This window comes from Betta splendens, chromosome 24 (genome assembly GCF_900634795.4).
Source record: "Betta splendens chromosome 24, fBetSpl5.4, whole genome shotgun sequence".
In the NCBI taxonomy this organism is placed as follows: domain Eukaryota; kingdom Metazoa; phylum Chordata; class Actinopteri; order Anabantiformes; family Osphronemidae; genus Betta; species Betta splendens.
The window spans coordinates 7,945,490-7,959,773 of NC_040901.2; the positions used below are offsets into that span (position 1 = coordinate 7,945,490).

A 14,284-nucleotide genomic window follows, 5' to 3' on the forward strand; every position below is an offset into this window, starting at 1 on the left:
GGCCCCCCCGAAAGGAGCCCCCAGATTCCTGGACGAGTGTGTATGACTAATGCAATTAAAACTGCAGAGCATCCCACTTGGGAGGGACGGAACCACTTCCCGGTATCCCCGGTCCCTCCATCAGCAGGACGCCCCTTGCAGACCTAAGTGGATGAATGTGGAGAAATGTAGTTGGGAAGCAAAGCACCACGGTCCGCAGAGCCAGGTTCCCGACTGGCTCTGCTACCCATCCCACCGCCGCCCACAACCCCAGGAAGGGACAGCCGAGACCCGGGGACCGCAGTACTACTGCCCAGGCACCACACGCAGCACAGCCAGAGCCATCCTCACCCTTCTTTCACACTTACCCATTCTCTCGCTCAAGTATGCCCATGCCTGCCTCGTGTAGTGCTACACTCAAACCTACACAAATACTCGGCGGTTGTGCATTGAGGTCCAACCTCTGCCCAGGGCCCAATGAAGGTCGTAGCCCGAGTAGTACGCCAACCCCGCCCCCCCAACAGGCCCGAGCAGTTACCAGAGGGCGTCGGACTGCTAGGGCAGGCAGCGCCCCACCCGAGCAGGGGCAGCGCCCCCGGGGGTAAATGCTTGGTGGTTGTTTTGTGCAGGAAATGAGGTGTAAATGTTCAATTTTTACCCTCAGTGAAGTTTTATGTTGTTTTAAAAACTTACTGCGACGTACTGCTTTAATCAGTTTTACAGGTTTGCTCTTCATTAGGATAACAGAATAGTTCACTCAAGGTTCAAATTTACTTCTCAAGCACTTTTTACTTAATGTCATTTAGTAAATCTTTTTAGGACATTGAAACCCATTTGTGGGGACACCCTATGTTAAAGGGTGGTAGCAGTAGCCCCATCTGGATGAAACCTATCCCACCTCCCCTCGAGTCTGTTTTAGCGCAATCAGTAAAGTAATTATGTCACAAAAACATCAATAAACACATTTGGCAGGTTGTACAAAGTCAGTTTTTTTAAGACAGAACAGCAGTTTGAAGCGGAGCCTCAGCCCGCACACCTGCCATTACAGCCCCCTTAATCTCCGCTAACGGGACGGAGTTGAAGCTGACAGCCATGATGGCTTTCAGCTGGATTTCTCTCCAGTATTGTCGTCCACCGATCCAGAGTCAGATGTGGGCGGAGCTATGCGTACTGTTTGAGGTGTTTGAGTCAGCGTCACTGACCTAGGATCATAGGGCGTGGAGGCTACTTATTCAGTTTTGCACCCGGCGATCATTTAACATTTACATTTATATTTACATTTACATTTACATTTACATTTAACATTTAACATTTAGATTTAACATTTAGATTTAACATTTAATGTTTACATTTAACATTTAGATTTAACATCTACCATTTAGATTTAACATTTAAAATTTATATTTAACATTTACACTTATATTTAACATTTACAATTAGATTTTTGCACATTTACTAAATGTGAGAAAACATGTTGTGTCATTTAGTTAAATGTGAGAAAACTAGTTATAGGTGCTCCTTTTACATTCGGCACCACAAAATGCGTACAGAAGTAAGAAATCAACCAAAGTAACAATATTTTTGTTGGGGTATCCATCCATATCAACACTAGCATTGGTTTCGATATTATCAATATTAGAATCGATCCGCCCACCCCCATCCAGTGTGCGTCTGCCGCTCCTCTGAAGAATGTTGATATATATATAAATATAATAATAGCCATACCAACTATTTTTGACTGCCTAATACATTCTTCTATCATATGTGTTAATTTTATGTGGGTGTCACGTTCCATGCCACTTCCTGGTTTTACTTTGCAGTACTTCCTGTCTCGGTTCAGTTGTTCACTCCCCGGTTCATTTAGGACACCTGTCAGTAATCAGTTAATCAAGCACCGGTATTTAGTCTTCACCTCGCACACACTCTAGCTGACAGATTGTCAACTCATAGCACTTCGATCCAGCGTTCCCGTATCGTCTCATGTGTTTGATCCTGATTATCCTGACCACTGATCCCTGCCTGTACCTTCGCTTGGATACGAACCCTGCTTGACCATTTGACCCGTGAGTTTGCCTAGTCCTCATCTGTACCGTCGCTGTGCTTCCCTGTGAACTGAACCTTTGCCTGCCTATTGGACCTGATATTGCCTGCTCCTTGCCTGTACTTAAAGACCGTGCTTCTCCGTGTATGACCTGGACCGTTTGACTCTGTTTGTGCCAATAAACCCTGATTCCTTCCTCACCACGTCTGCGCGCTGTGCATTTGGGTCCTCCTCAGTGTGTTCTGACAGTGGGTTACACAAAATCATTATGGACAAATGTCTCATTTACAGATGTCCTTTTGTTTTCTATTTTCTATCTTCATTTTATTTTGGTACTAATTTTGGTGTTTTGTTCTCATCCAAGTTTCGTCCTGCATTACGTTGCCAGTCTTGTGTTTTACCAGCTGTTTTCAATCAATCTTTAGTTCTGTTTTTTAAGCACCAGTACTCACTGTGTCTCTTTGCCATAGTGTTGCCAGACAGGAAGGGCATCACCAGAAACTGTTTTCACGTGTAGCATCACATAAGAAGCACTGCTAATTGGTGTGATGACCTGCTCGTGTTTGTGAGTTCAGAACTTAAGCAAACTAGTAAAAAATAAGACTCTGATGGTGAAGAGATTGAGCAATAAACAAAGCAGCTTTATTGGCCTGTCTGTGAGTTGGAGGCCGAATCCTTCTGCTGCTGCTGTGGTGTTTAAGGGGTGTCAGACATTACATTGTTAAAAAAACATGTGAAAGAAAAAACGGACAACACATTCATAATAAAATAATCGTTTAACCTTGTCTTGACCCTGCCTTGCCTGTTCTTTGGATTTTTTTTTTAATTGGGACTCTCCTTCTCGGTACTATTGCCTATGTGTTTGGATGGACTGTTTTTGAATCGTGCCTGACTTAGCCACCCTGTTGCCTGCTGTATTGCACTCACATTATTAAATCTTCTCTGAATTCAGTCCTGCCTTGTGCTGTGTGTTTGGGTCCAACAACTTGCTTGTTCCTGACAAAATAATTTGGCTACAATTAAACCCAGCCAGCCACAGGCTGTTTTGTGTTTTGTGAAGAACATTTCGTTTTTTGAAAATAAGTAACTTCCCAAAGAGGTGAAAAGATAACTTAATCCTTAGTAATAAGGTAAGGTTCTATAAAATTTGTAAACTCCCAAAGTGTGGAAAATAAAGTCCAAAGCAAGATCCCAAAATTGTTCTAAGTCCCAGCAGCAGGGTCTTAGAAAATGACTAAGTCCAGAGCAGTGAGATCCAGGGTTGACAAAGCGTTTATTCCACAGAAAAGTGACAGAAGACAAGTCAGACTGAGAGTTTCTGGTTACAACATCACCTTATATACCTGTTGCTCACGGGTTGGGATTCAGCTCCCCAGACATTAGATCATCATCTTGACCTTTTAGGGTGTTTTTTTACCATTATTTTATTATATTTTTATCGAATCATAATCCAAAACAAAGTGATGACACTTGTTACGCTGCCTTTTTATCCCAGGGCGGGGCAGCTCCCCTCTAAACCTTCACTTTCCCAAGGTCAGGTTACTCTAGGTCACGTGCTTAAGCAGAAGCTGCACTCCTGCCCACCTGCTTTATCTAGGTCAGTAAAACACACTGTAGTTTTACTGAACTTATAAACAACAAACCCTTCTTTGGGATTTTACTTGCAAGGACTGCAATTTACAGCTACAGAAGGCAACTTCCTCTCACTGAAGAAAGAAAATGGTACAGCTCATACAGTTAGTTTCCACCTGGGGAGGTGCGTGACTACATAGCACATAGAAAAATTATTTCCTGCACAAAACAAGCAGAAAGGAAATCAGAAAGCATAAAGGAGCACACAATGGACACAGCTAAAGATGTTACAGCAAATCAGCAAAATAAATGCCACAATGTTTCAATGATTAAATGCAGTATTTTTCCAACAGGTATGAATCATCTCAAAACGATAAAATACACTCTAGATCCTCACAAAACAACCTTTGGATTATACCAATCTATCTGCTTATAACTCATGTGATGCTGATCAAACGCATACAGTGTTGAAGCATAAAACGGTCAATATTTTTCCATTAGGTCCTGTTTCATTTAGGCCCTATGCAAATGAGTGGTTCGAACTCGTAGCACACTCGCCCAGCCAGGTCTTCGGGGATGGTCTTGCCAGTGTCGCCAGCATCTTGATTCTTGGCTTCTGTACGGCAATTGTTTACATACTCATTCGAATGCACATTCCATTCTCTGTGGAAGACAAGACTGCAGTCAATATGTGACGTCTGGCATGATGATCATGCAAACATTGATCTCCTCATGCTGTTCTCCTACCTTCCATCAAGTGTTCCATCGCTTCTGTCTTCCACATTTGGCCTCATTGCTGCTCCGAACCTGTTGAAAACTTGAAACTGAACTGTTGTACCTGAGGAGGGAGCAAAGCATCCCTGTGGTTTATCACATTGCTACACATTCGAACAAAATGTAGGCGTGTTTATCTGCCACCTACCAGCAGCCCTCCATCTATTTCTCCAGACCAAGTATCCTATAACCAGCACCACCAGCAAGACCACGACACCTCCAACAACTCCTCCGACAGTTGAGGACGACGGGGCTGTGTCAAAAATAAAAAGTTCATGAAGTAGAGTGAAAAAAAAAGAAGCTATGTGCAGAAATGGCTCTTACCCTGGACAGTGACTTGGAGAGTCTTGGAAGGAGCGGAGCAGAAGGGCAATGAGGAGATGTTAACACTGTAGACACAGGTGTACTCTCCTTGGTGTTCATAGCCTATCGTCGGGAAGTCAAAGTTGGCCTCACTGAAAGTTAAGTGAGTGAACGCCGGCTGAGTTTCACTCATTTGCTTGTCAGACCTCATCAGCTGGAAAACGCCTTTGGCGTAAGTGGAATGCATCGAGCAGGTGATGGAGAAGCTGCTTCCCTGGGTGACAGATATCTTGTCTGGGCTGTAGATCACCATGGCCTGAGGAGACGTCAGGGATATTCTGGGCTTCTCCAGTTTCACTGCACAATAAATGCAGAATGTTATGAAAACGATAAGACCTGGTTGCAGTAGAAGTTCAACTGGACCAACCTGTGACGGAAAGATTAACAGTGTTTCCCTGAGGGTAGAAGATGACTTGATTTTGCAGTTTATTGTGATATTCACAGAAGTATGATCCTGTGTGGTTAAAGTTCACTTTAGAAAAGATGAAGGTAGCAGCTTCATGTTCAGAGAACATCTCCAATTTGGTGGATTCTTGCGTCTTTCTCAGGACAAATGTTCCACCTAGGTGCTCTGTTACTATAGTGCAGGTGATTTCAACTTTGTCGCCCCAGTTCACCTCCGGACCAGGACTCAAGGAGATCTGGGGCTTCTCTAGAGAACCTGAAAAACATGGAGATGGGTTTGAAGTTTTGTATCGTTAAACGCCCAGAGTTCAACCATACAATCAGATCAAACCTCTTACCTAAACAGATAACACCAGCATCTTCACCGTGCCCACAGTTATTTTCTCCAAACCCAGGGTGCTCGCAGTGCGTGAGAGCAGCCTCTTCACCCGAACACTCCACGTTGTCGAGCCATATCGGTCCAGTGCCTTTACCGAAGTAGGCAGACGTGGGCGCAGACACCGCAAGACCACAGCCGAGCTGCTTGCACACCACGTCGGCGTTGCTCATCTCCCACTCATCATCACACACAGTCCCCCACTGGCCTTTATGAAGGATCTCCACTCTGCCGGCGCATTGGCTGAAACTGCTGACCAAACGGAGCTTTGCTGCATGAGAAACATAAAATTTTTAGAATTGACATTCATCCTGTTCTCTGTCACCCTGTTCTGAGGACATCATCTGTGCATACTCACCAGCACAGAGAACGCCAGCGTCGTGTTCATGCCCACATGTTCCCGCTGTGAAACCTTTGACTGAGCATTGCTGCAGAGCCGTCACATTGTCAAAGCAGGAATCCTTGGTGTCCACCAATGACCCGCTGCCTTGGCCGAACGCGGCAGCACTGGTTGCATTAACGGCGTGGCCACAGTCCAGCAGCTCACACACCACCTCAGCCTTCTTCATGGTCCAGTCTGTGTCACACACAGTTTTCCAGTCCGCACCATGTCGGACCTCTACTCTGCCAGAGCACTCATTCTCACCACTAACCAGCCGCACCACTATATTTCCTGCAAAACAAGTAAACTGAACACTAAACTGTTGAAATTCTTAAAGGCCCTATTCATGGATGAAATCATGTCCTACCTGTGCAGACAACACTGGCAAGCGAATTTGAGTAGCAGGTTCTATCTCTGTCTTGTAAAGGTCTTTGTCGGCACTGTGACAACGCAACCTCTAGTCCATTACATTGAATTTGTTCCACCCAGGTTGGTCCGGTGTGGTGCCCAGACTCAAAGTCGATATTGATCTTATGAGCTTTTCCACATTCCAGCTGCCTGCACACCACAGCTGCATCGCTCATACCCCATGTGTTAGCGCAGAGAGTGCCCCACTGGCCTTCGTCATAAAGCTCCACTGTTCCAGCGCAGCGACTCGGCCCGCCTGATAATTTTACATTGCCTGAAAATCATAGACAAGACAGAAGTCCAGTATCAGCGTATGTCTTCATCTGTTTCCTTTTATTGACCAGTATGCTGAGTAAAGTCAAACCTGAACATTGGACAGTTGCCTCTTGAATTTGGTCAATGCTGGTTCTGTTGTAGTCTCTGAGTGTGCACTGTGTCAGCGACCTCTCCCCTCCAATGCAGCTGATCTTATACCCCCTCAGATCTCCACTCTCACCGAACAAGTCTGTAGCCTGAACAGGATCGCCACAGTTAATTTCTCGACAAACCACTAGGGCTTCATTCATTCCCCAGTTGACGTTATACACTGGTGACCAGTGGCCGTTGTAGTGGACCTCCACTCTGCCTGAGCAGTGGTCAGTGCCATTAAGCAGTCTAATGGAATCTGGAAGCAAAGCAGACAGAATTAGCAGTGAAATGAAACTGAAGTGTGTTTCTGTTACTGATATGATGTGAAGGGATGTGATGATACCTGAACATATCACACCAACGTCCTCTTCATGGCCACAGTTACTCTCTCCAAAGGACCGGTGTTGGCAGTGCACAAGAGACGTTTCATTGCCGGAGCAGTTTACATCATCCAGCCATATCTCTCCTTCACCTTCACCAAAGAACGCGCTGTGCTTGATGGTCTGAGGTGACCCACAGTCCATTGTCCTGCACACCACCTGGGCGTCTCTCATGTCAAAGTCATCGTCGCATATCGTTCCCCACTGGCCGTCATGCAGAATCTCCACTCTGCCGGAGCAACGGTCTGTGCCGTTCACAAGCCTCAGTGATGAAAAGGCTGAGGACAGGGTCACACTGTTCAGTTAAATGTCCAGTCACATGGGAGTAGCATCTCTATCGACTTTTCTCCTACCTGCACACGAAACAGAAATGCTGTCACATGTTCCCGAGTGCTGTTGAAGTGTGCACTGGCCGATGGAGCTCACACTGTCAGAGCATGTGCTTGTATAAGTTCCCAGCTCGCTGCTACCAGCGCCAAAGTTCTCTTGGATTCTTTTGGGAGTGCCACAGTTGAGTTCTTTACACACCATTGCAGCCTCTTTGCTGCTCCAGTTATTTGAACAGATCCTCCCCCATTTATCGTTGTGGTAGACCTCCAGTCTGCCAGAACACAAGTTGGGTCCATCAACTAGTCTAACATTTCCTGGAAGGTAAAGATAAAGCAGGTAAACGTGATATTCACAGCTTCTCAAAGTCATCATTGTTATAAATGTTTTGTATTTTGTTACCTGAGCATACAACACCTGCATCTTCAGAGTGGTCACAGTCAGTTTGTCCGAGGCCTCTATGTGGGCAGTCAATCAGGCTCTTCTCGTGACCAATACAGTCGATATCATCCAACCACACCTGATCCTGACCTTTGCCAAAGTGGGCTTTGTACTTGACTGCGACCGGGTTCCCACAATTCATCTGTCGACAAACAACAGCTGCTTCCTGCATATCCCATCTGTCGTCACAAACAGTTCCCCACTGTCCGTCGTGGTAGACCTCCACCCGCCCAGAGCATCGATGGGTCCCATTCTTTAGACGGACTGGTTTACTGTCTGTTTGGTTTCACAGAACAGGTCCACAGGTCAAGAGTTATTGTAACAAAGTTTTATAGCAAAGTTCCAAACGCATGAATCACTTACTTGTACAGAGAACTGTGGCATCAATACAGTCTTCCTTGAATTCTTGAAAGGTGCACTGTGAAAAGGAGCTCTCGTTTCCAAAGCAATTGGTCTTGACTCCAGGCAGGTCATGAGCTTCTCCAAACGTCTGTGCTGCAGCCGAATGGCCAGGAGAACCGCAGTCCAATTCTCTGCACAGTATCTCTGATTCCTCCTTGCCCCAGTCACTGCTGCACACCCGCCTCCATTGCTCATTGTGGAAGACTTCCACTCTGCCATTACATCGATTGCTTCCGTTGACAACCCTCAAAGTTTCTGCAAACACACATACAGTAGTTTGCAACTGTTTCTAGCTGGTGTATTGTGAAGGGAGAGGTTAGAGCCTCGTCTATTCAACATGTGCCAGGCAATTATTAACATTTTCGTTCTCCACTAGATTTCAGTTTGGTTTTCTGCTGACACTTACGGTTTCTAGATGTAAGACAAATTCTGTGTTTTTCTCACCCCGCTGCGTTTCCCAATTTCTGTGAACTGGTAAACTGGGGCAGTTCCACATTTTAGGTTTTAGGTTTGTTAATGCACAGCTTTACCCTTTTACCCAAACACTTCCGTCCACTGTAGCAGTTCAGGTTAGTTAAGCCAACACAGAATGAATAACAAAACTGGACACAAAATCAGCTTTTTCTTCTCGGTGCTTTGCGCTGAGCCATGTGGATGTATCTTCATATTCCCAGGACAACAACAAAGGTCCAAAGTAGCTGCATAGTATGTTGAGCAAGGCAAATATGGCAGAGATAAGTGAGTGAACTCAGTCTTACCTGAACAGATGACTCCAGCGTCTTCAGTATGGCCACAGTCATTTAGCCCAAATGGGTTATGCGGACACCTGAGGATGGAGGACTCTTTACCCATGCACTGCACATCGTCCAGCCAAATCCTTTCCTTCCCCTCCCCAAAGAAGGCGGCTTTTTTGGCCTCAAGCACCGAGCCACAGTCTACCTCTCTGCACACCACGGCAGCGTTGTTAAGGCTCCAGTGGTCATCGCACACTGTGCCCCAGCTGTCTTCATGGCTGACCTCCACTCTGCCAGAGCAACGCGACGGCCCAACAAGCCTGACTTTATCACATTCTGGATTCGAAAAATGAGGGAAAAGTACCTGCATAACCGCGTTATTTATTAATACCAAACCAGTTTTTAGGAAAGTAGAGCTTACTGACCTGTAAGTAGGGGCAGGATGAGCAGGCCTAGAGCAGAAATATCAGTATTTATTATGTAATTCATTCTGACAACATTTGGATATTTCAGACAGTATGAGGCACTATATAATAAAATTCAATCAATCTTTCACACTTTCAATTATAAAGTTCACTATAAATCTGACTGTGGAATTTAAGCTATGTCCTGTCTTTTTGTCATTAATTCATATATATACAGTATATGTATTGCACAGAAAAATTAGATTCCATCAAACTTACCTATGGTTAAATGTAGAGCAAGCACTAGTTTTTCGGCAGGAAGCAAACTCATAATAGGTCTTCAGAAAAGTTCAAAATCTGCCAAGAAACAGTCAAGATGAAGCAGAACAAGCATTTAAAATTTTGTAGGGATTCACTAAAAAAAGCCTTGATTAAATGATAAGATCTTAAAGATACCCGCATATGAATATGATGATTCAGTTTCTTGTTTCTTCACCTCACCTTAATAAGATTCAGTAGATATCAGTCCAGTGAGATTTCTTCTTTCTTTCTGACTGGAACTATTATTCACACAACTTTATAGCTAAAAAAGACATAGAGACTTATTCACACTTCCTGTTGCAAAACTCCAATCCCCCGAGTGAAGGTTTTGTAATTTACACACACTTCTATCACTGTGAGACACTCAGCATAACACTATCACCACCAACCATCTCAACCTTCAAGCAGCGCTGGGAAGCTGTGAGGACCAGAAAGTGCTGCACAAGTTCTATTGACTTAGATTCATTTTCAGGATTCTTGCCCTGATTTTGACTACAAACAGAGCAACCACAACATCTTTAATCTCAGTATAATAAGTTGGCATTATGGTGTGTGTGTCATTACACAAAGTTTGTACCGGGATAATATATTACCCCAGATTTTCTTTTGTATATTTATTTATTTATAATTGAAAATAAATTAAAGTGCTTCCTTTTAAGAGTTCCTTTAATTTCTATTTTATTCATAAAATTATAGTATAAGGATGTAGCCTAAGTGATATTGCGTAACTTAACCGTCTATTCAGCAATTTAAATTGCCTGGCACAGCCAAATGTTTGTACAGATATCTGATTTCCTAATTTGCTGCATTTGTAAAACTTCCTCTTTGGTATATTTGTTGATTGCATTTATCCATCCATCCATCCATCCATCAATCCATCCACCTTCATCCGCTTATCCGGGGCTGGGTTGTGGGTGCAGCAGTCTAAGCAGAGAGCTTTAGAATTCTCTCTCTCTCTCTCCGGATACGTACTTCAGCTCTTCCAGTGGGACCCCAAGACGTTCCCAGGTCAGCTGAGACCTTCTTCCAGCACGCCCTAGGGGCTCCTACCGGTGGGACACGCCCTTTCGGATTCTGGAAGGAGGAATCCGAAACATTCGAAAAACCTGTGTCAGGAACAGGACAGAAATGAAGAAATGTAGGACCCACATGCACAGCATGAGAGACAGGTCTTAATAAAGAAGACTCCAAAAACACAGCGGGCAAAAGTGTGGTCTGGCAGGCAACAGTCAAAACGAGCAGTGGCGTGCAGTGAGTTTCATGGTTGGTGAGGCACAAACTCCTCTGGAGTCAGATTTTACTATCATAATACCTTTAAAGTGTGTCTTTTTCACTATTTAATTATCAGAATGCATATTAATAATGGCCACATTTCACATTTATCATCATTCATATCTCACCTGAAGGAACATACTGTATTTGGTCTTGAAAGGACATATCTTTTATAGAAGTAAGACCTGACCTTTAGCCTCCATGTACAGTATTTTTCACAATTCATACTCATTGTAAAGTATAGAGAGGTGTAAATGTTCAATTTTTAACCTCTAGTGTGTTGTTTTTAAAACTTGACATACTGCTTTAATCAGTTTTACAGGTTTGCTCTTCATTAGGATAACAGAATACTTCACTCAAGGTTCAAATTTACTTCTCAAGCAGTTTCATTCAGTAAATCTCTTTAGGAAATTGAAACCCATCTGTGAGGATAGCCTGTGTTAAAGGGTAGTAGCAGCGCCTCCTTCTGGATGAGGCACTGACCTGTCCAGTCTCCCCTTCGAGTTTTCTCTGTCGGTTTTAGCGCTATCAGAAAAGTAATTATGTCACAAAAACACCAATAAACACATTTGGCAGTTTGTACAAAGTCATGGTGTAGAATAAATCCTTCTAAAGTCCGCAAACATTATACTGGAGACAAAGTGTGAAATAGAAATAAATTTTGCCTTGTATCAGCCCATTTACTGACAATTTCAGCATCGAGGCTGAGGCTCCCCTTGCTAACACCTCACTTCCTGTTTTTCGCCATATTAGATTAGGAAATGAGTAGATTCAACAAGTTTTACTCAGGAAAAATGTTAAAATAATTGAAACTATAGGAAGGGAAGGGAGGGCGTAGGGAAGACTGGGGGATGGAAAAAGAAGGCAAAACACTAAAAAAACATAACCATGATTATAATTACAAGAACAAAACACAAGGCAGAACAAGTCCCAGATGAGGACAATCCAGGAGGCTTGGGGCTTGAGGCGGCCAGCAACAAAATAGTCAGCGCCACCGTTGCAGCCGAGGCAGGGCCCCCAGTCGAGCAGCAGAGAGTAGGGTGACCAGGGGAAGTCCCTTGGACCACCAGAGGCAAAAACAGTAGAACTGAGCTGCAGGAGGACAGCGGAGCGCAGGCCTGGGACAGGAGAGCAGGGCTGAACAGTGGTGGTGCATGGCAACCTCTTGAGCGTGACATGTCTGAGTTGGAGCTTGACATGACTGCACTCGGACTTGACATGCGTGGGCTGGAGCAGCAGTTGGAGCTGACCGCAGGAGCAGAGCTAGAGCCTGTACCGTGATAAGCTAGAGCTAGGGCAGGGCATGACAGCATCGCTGAGGCTTGCAGCAGCTCTGGAGTCATGGCTGGACGAGAGTGCTGCTCTGGAGCTGGACGAGGTTTGGTGACAGGTGCAGCAGATGCCAGACTTGACTCGGTGACAAGGGCAGCAGCACGCTGAGCCGTCGTGGCAAGCAGGGGACCAGTGGCTGATGCAGGCTCAGACACAGTGGATGGCCCAGGCTACGGTTCTGGGGCTGGAACACGCTGTGAATCTGTGGCAGGAACCGGCTGTGAAGCTGTGGCAGGAACCATCTCAGCAAAAGTCAATTCCAGGAACATCTCTGACAGTCCCATTGCCTCATTTAGACCAGGGGTACTTTGACACATTCTCACCACTTGAAACAGGCATCACTCCTGGTTAGCAAGCTAGAAGCTGTAATGGCCGTGTCAACGAGGTCTGTCAACAGTAATGAAGGGAATAGCATGGGGCTAGGCTCATCTTGACTCCAGCTATATTGCTAACACGGAAAGCAGGTGTGACACACCTTTTCCTGTCTGAAAGGCAATATGCTCAGAAACCACTGGAAGAGAGTTCAAGCTTTAGTAGAGGCATTCTGGGCCAGGTGGCATAATGAGTATTTAAATACACTGCAGCATCGGCGGAAGTGTCGTGTAAAGAAATCAAATCTCAAGAAAGGAGACATACACTACCATTCAAATGTTTGGGGTCACTTAGAAATTTTTTTAAAGGAAACGCACTCTTTTTTGGATAGATAACTCTTTAGATAACTCTACACTATTTAGAAATATACTTTATACAATGCTAATGTGGTAAATGACTATTTTAGCTCCAAAGTCTGTTTTTTGGTACAATATCTACTGTACTGTATATTGTCACGGAACGGCAGATGAAAGGACCCACATGCACAGCACGGAGACCACAGGCAGAACGTAGGGTTAAACGGTTTATTCAGAATCACGGACAATCCGGGTCATGCACAGTCGATCACGGGGCTTCGGTACCGGTGGGGCAGGCGGGTTCGGATCCGGGGGCAGGCAGAGGTTCGGCAACAGAAGATCGCAGTTTTACGGTACCGTGAGGGAGCGGACTGTCTCGTCGTCAGGCGGTCAGGTTCGTTATCCAGGAGCAATCCAAGCAGTAGTACAGATCAGGGAGTCGGCAGGAATCAGGAGTCAGAAACGGAACAGGGTCAAGGCACATGAACAGAGTAACTAATTGCTGGAAAGTGTAGTCTGGCTTACAACGATCTGGCAAGGTATCCTGGGGCTGAGGGTGCTTAAGAATGCTGAGGATAATTACTGATATGGAACAGGTGAGGCTAATGGGGACCGGAAGTAAAGCTGGAACCGAAAACAGAAACCGGGAGACTACCAAAATAAAGACAGGAAGTGGAAACTGGAACCCAAAACATGATATGACAGAAAAACAAGGTGCTTTCAAAATAAACCTGATAACAGAGCCAGAACCTGACAGTACCCCTCCCTCTAGGGCGTCTTCCACGGCGCCCACGGAAGCCCCCCCCCCTCCAAACCAGGGCGGGCGGAGGGTGGTCACAGGAGGAGGGACCGAATCCCCCCCCCTCAAGGCAGACAAGCAGGGTGGGCGGAGGGAGGACTGGAGGAGGGTCAAATCAGGAGTTCATAAAACCGGTAGCAGGAAGCTCAGAGTTCATCCCCAACGGTCCCATGGGGCCCAGAAACCCCCCCCCTCTTTTGGAGGGTGGCAGCAGGGGAGTCCCAGGATCGTGGTGGGCGAGGAGGGGGCGTTCCCCAGGCGAGCGGCCATGACGACGGCGGAGCCGAGGCGGACGGCGCCGCAGGAGGCAGCGCCACCCAAACGGCAGGAAGCGCCGAGGGCGAGGCCACCAGTCCAGCTGCCGAAGCGAGAACAGACGTGGCAGTCTGGCCGGGCCGCCAGGAACCGATGCAGGTGCGGCCGGAGCCGGGCCGCCAGGAACAGATGCAGGTGCGGCCGGAGCCGGGCCGCCAGGAACAGATGCAGGTGCGGCCGG

The 14,284-nt window shown here is 45.8% G+C and overlaps 1 protein-coding gene across 3 annotated transcripts; it reads right to left on the reverse strand.

Moving 5' to 3' along the window:
• Positions 1–3,274: 3,274 nt before the first annotated feature.
• On the reverse strand, positions 3,275–10,020 carry LOC129603719 (deleted in malignant brain tumors 1 protein-like). Of its 3 annotated transcripts, none has more exons than XM_055506549.1 (17): positions 9,898–10,014; positions 9,676–9,753; positions 9,418–9,444; positions 9,017–9,328; positions 8,220–8,513; positions 7,818–8,132; positions 7,442–7,732; positions 7,052–7,366; positions 6,665–6,964; positions 6,260–6,574; positions 5,869–6,183; positions 5,473–5,781; positions 5,097–5,390; positions 4,691–5,026; positions 4,515–4,619; positions 4,340–4,430; positions 3,275–4,255 (listed from the first exon to the last, which is right to left on the reverse strand). In XM_055506549.1, the coding sequence occupies exons 2-17, from the start codon at positions 9,725–9,727 to the stop codon at positions 4,102–4,104; spliced, it is 3,825 nt and encodes a 1,274-aa protein (XP_055362524.1). In that variant the 5' UTR covers positions 9,728–9,753; positions 9,898–10,014; the 3' UTR covers positions 3,275–4,101. The 3 variants fall into 3 exon arrangements, with proteins under 3 accessions (XP_055362524.1, XP_055362525.1, XP_055362526.1); XM_055506550.1 differs by having other exon boundaries at positions 9,853–9,932; XM_055506551.1 differs by having other exon boundaries at positions 4,117–4,255; positions 4,340–4,399; positions 9,898–10,020.
• Positions 10,021–14,284: the final 4,264 nt, after the last annotated feature.

Excerpts from the sequence above, each read along its gene's own strand:
- LOC129603719 (XM_055506549.1), bottom strand. The coding sequence starts at position 9,727 with ATGAGTTTGCTTCCTGCCGAAAAACTAGTGCTTGCTCTACATTTAACC. Across the intron at positions 6,965-7,051 it reads CGTTGGTGTGATATGTTCAG|ATTCCATTAGACTGCTTAAT; the intron begins GTATCATCACAT and ends CTTTGCTTCCAG. Across the intron at positions 4,431-4,514 it reads AAATAGATGGAGGGCTGCTG|GTACAACAGTTCAGTTTCAA; the intron begins GTAGGTGGCAGA and ends CTCCCTCCTCAG.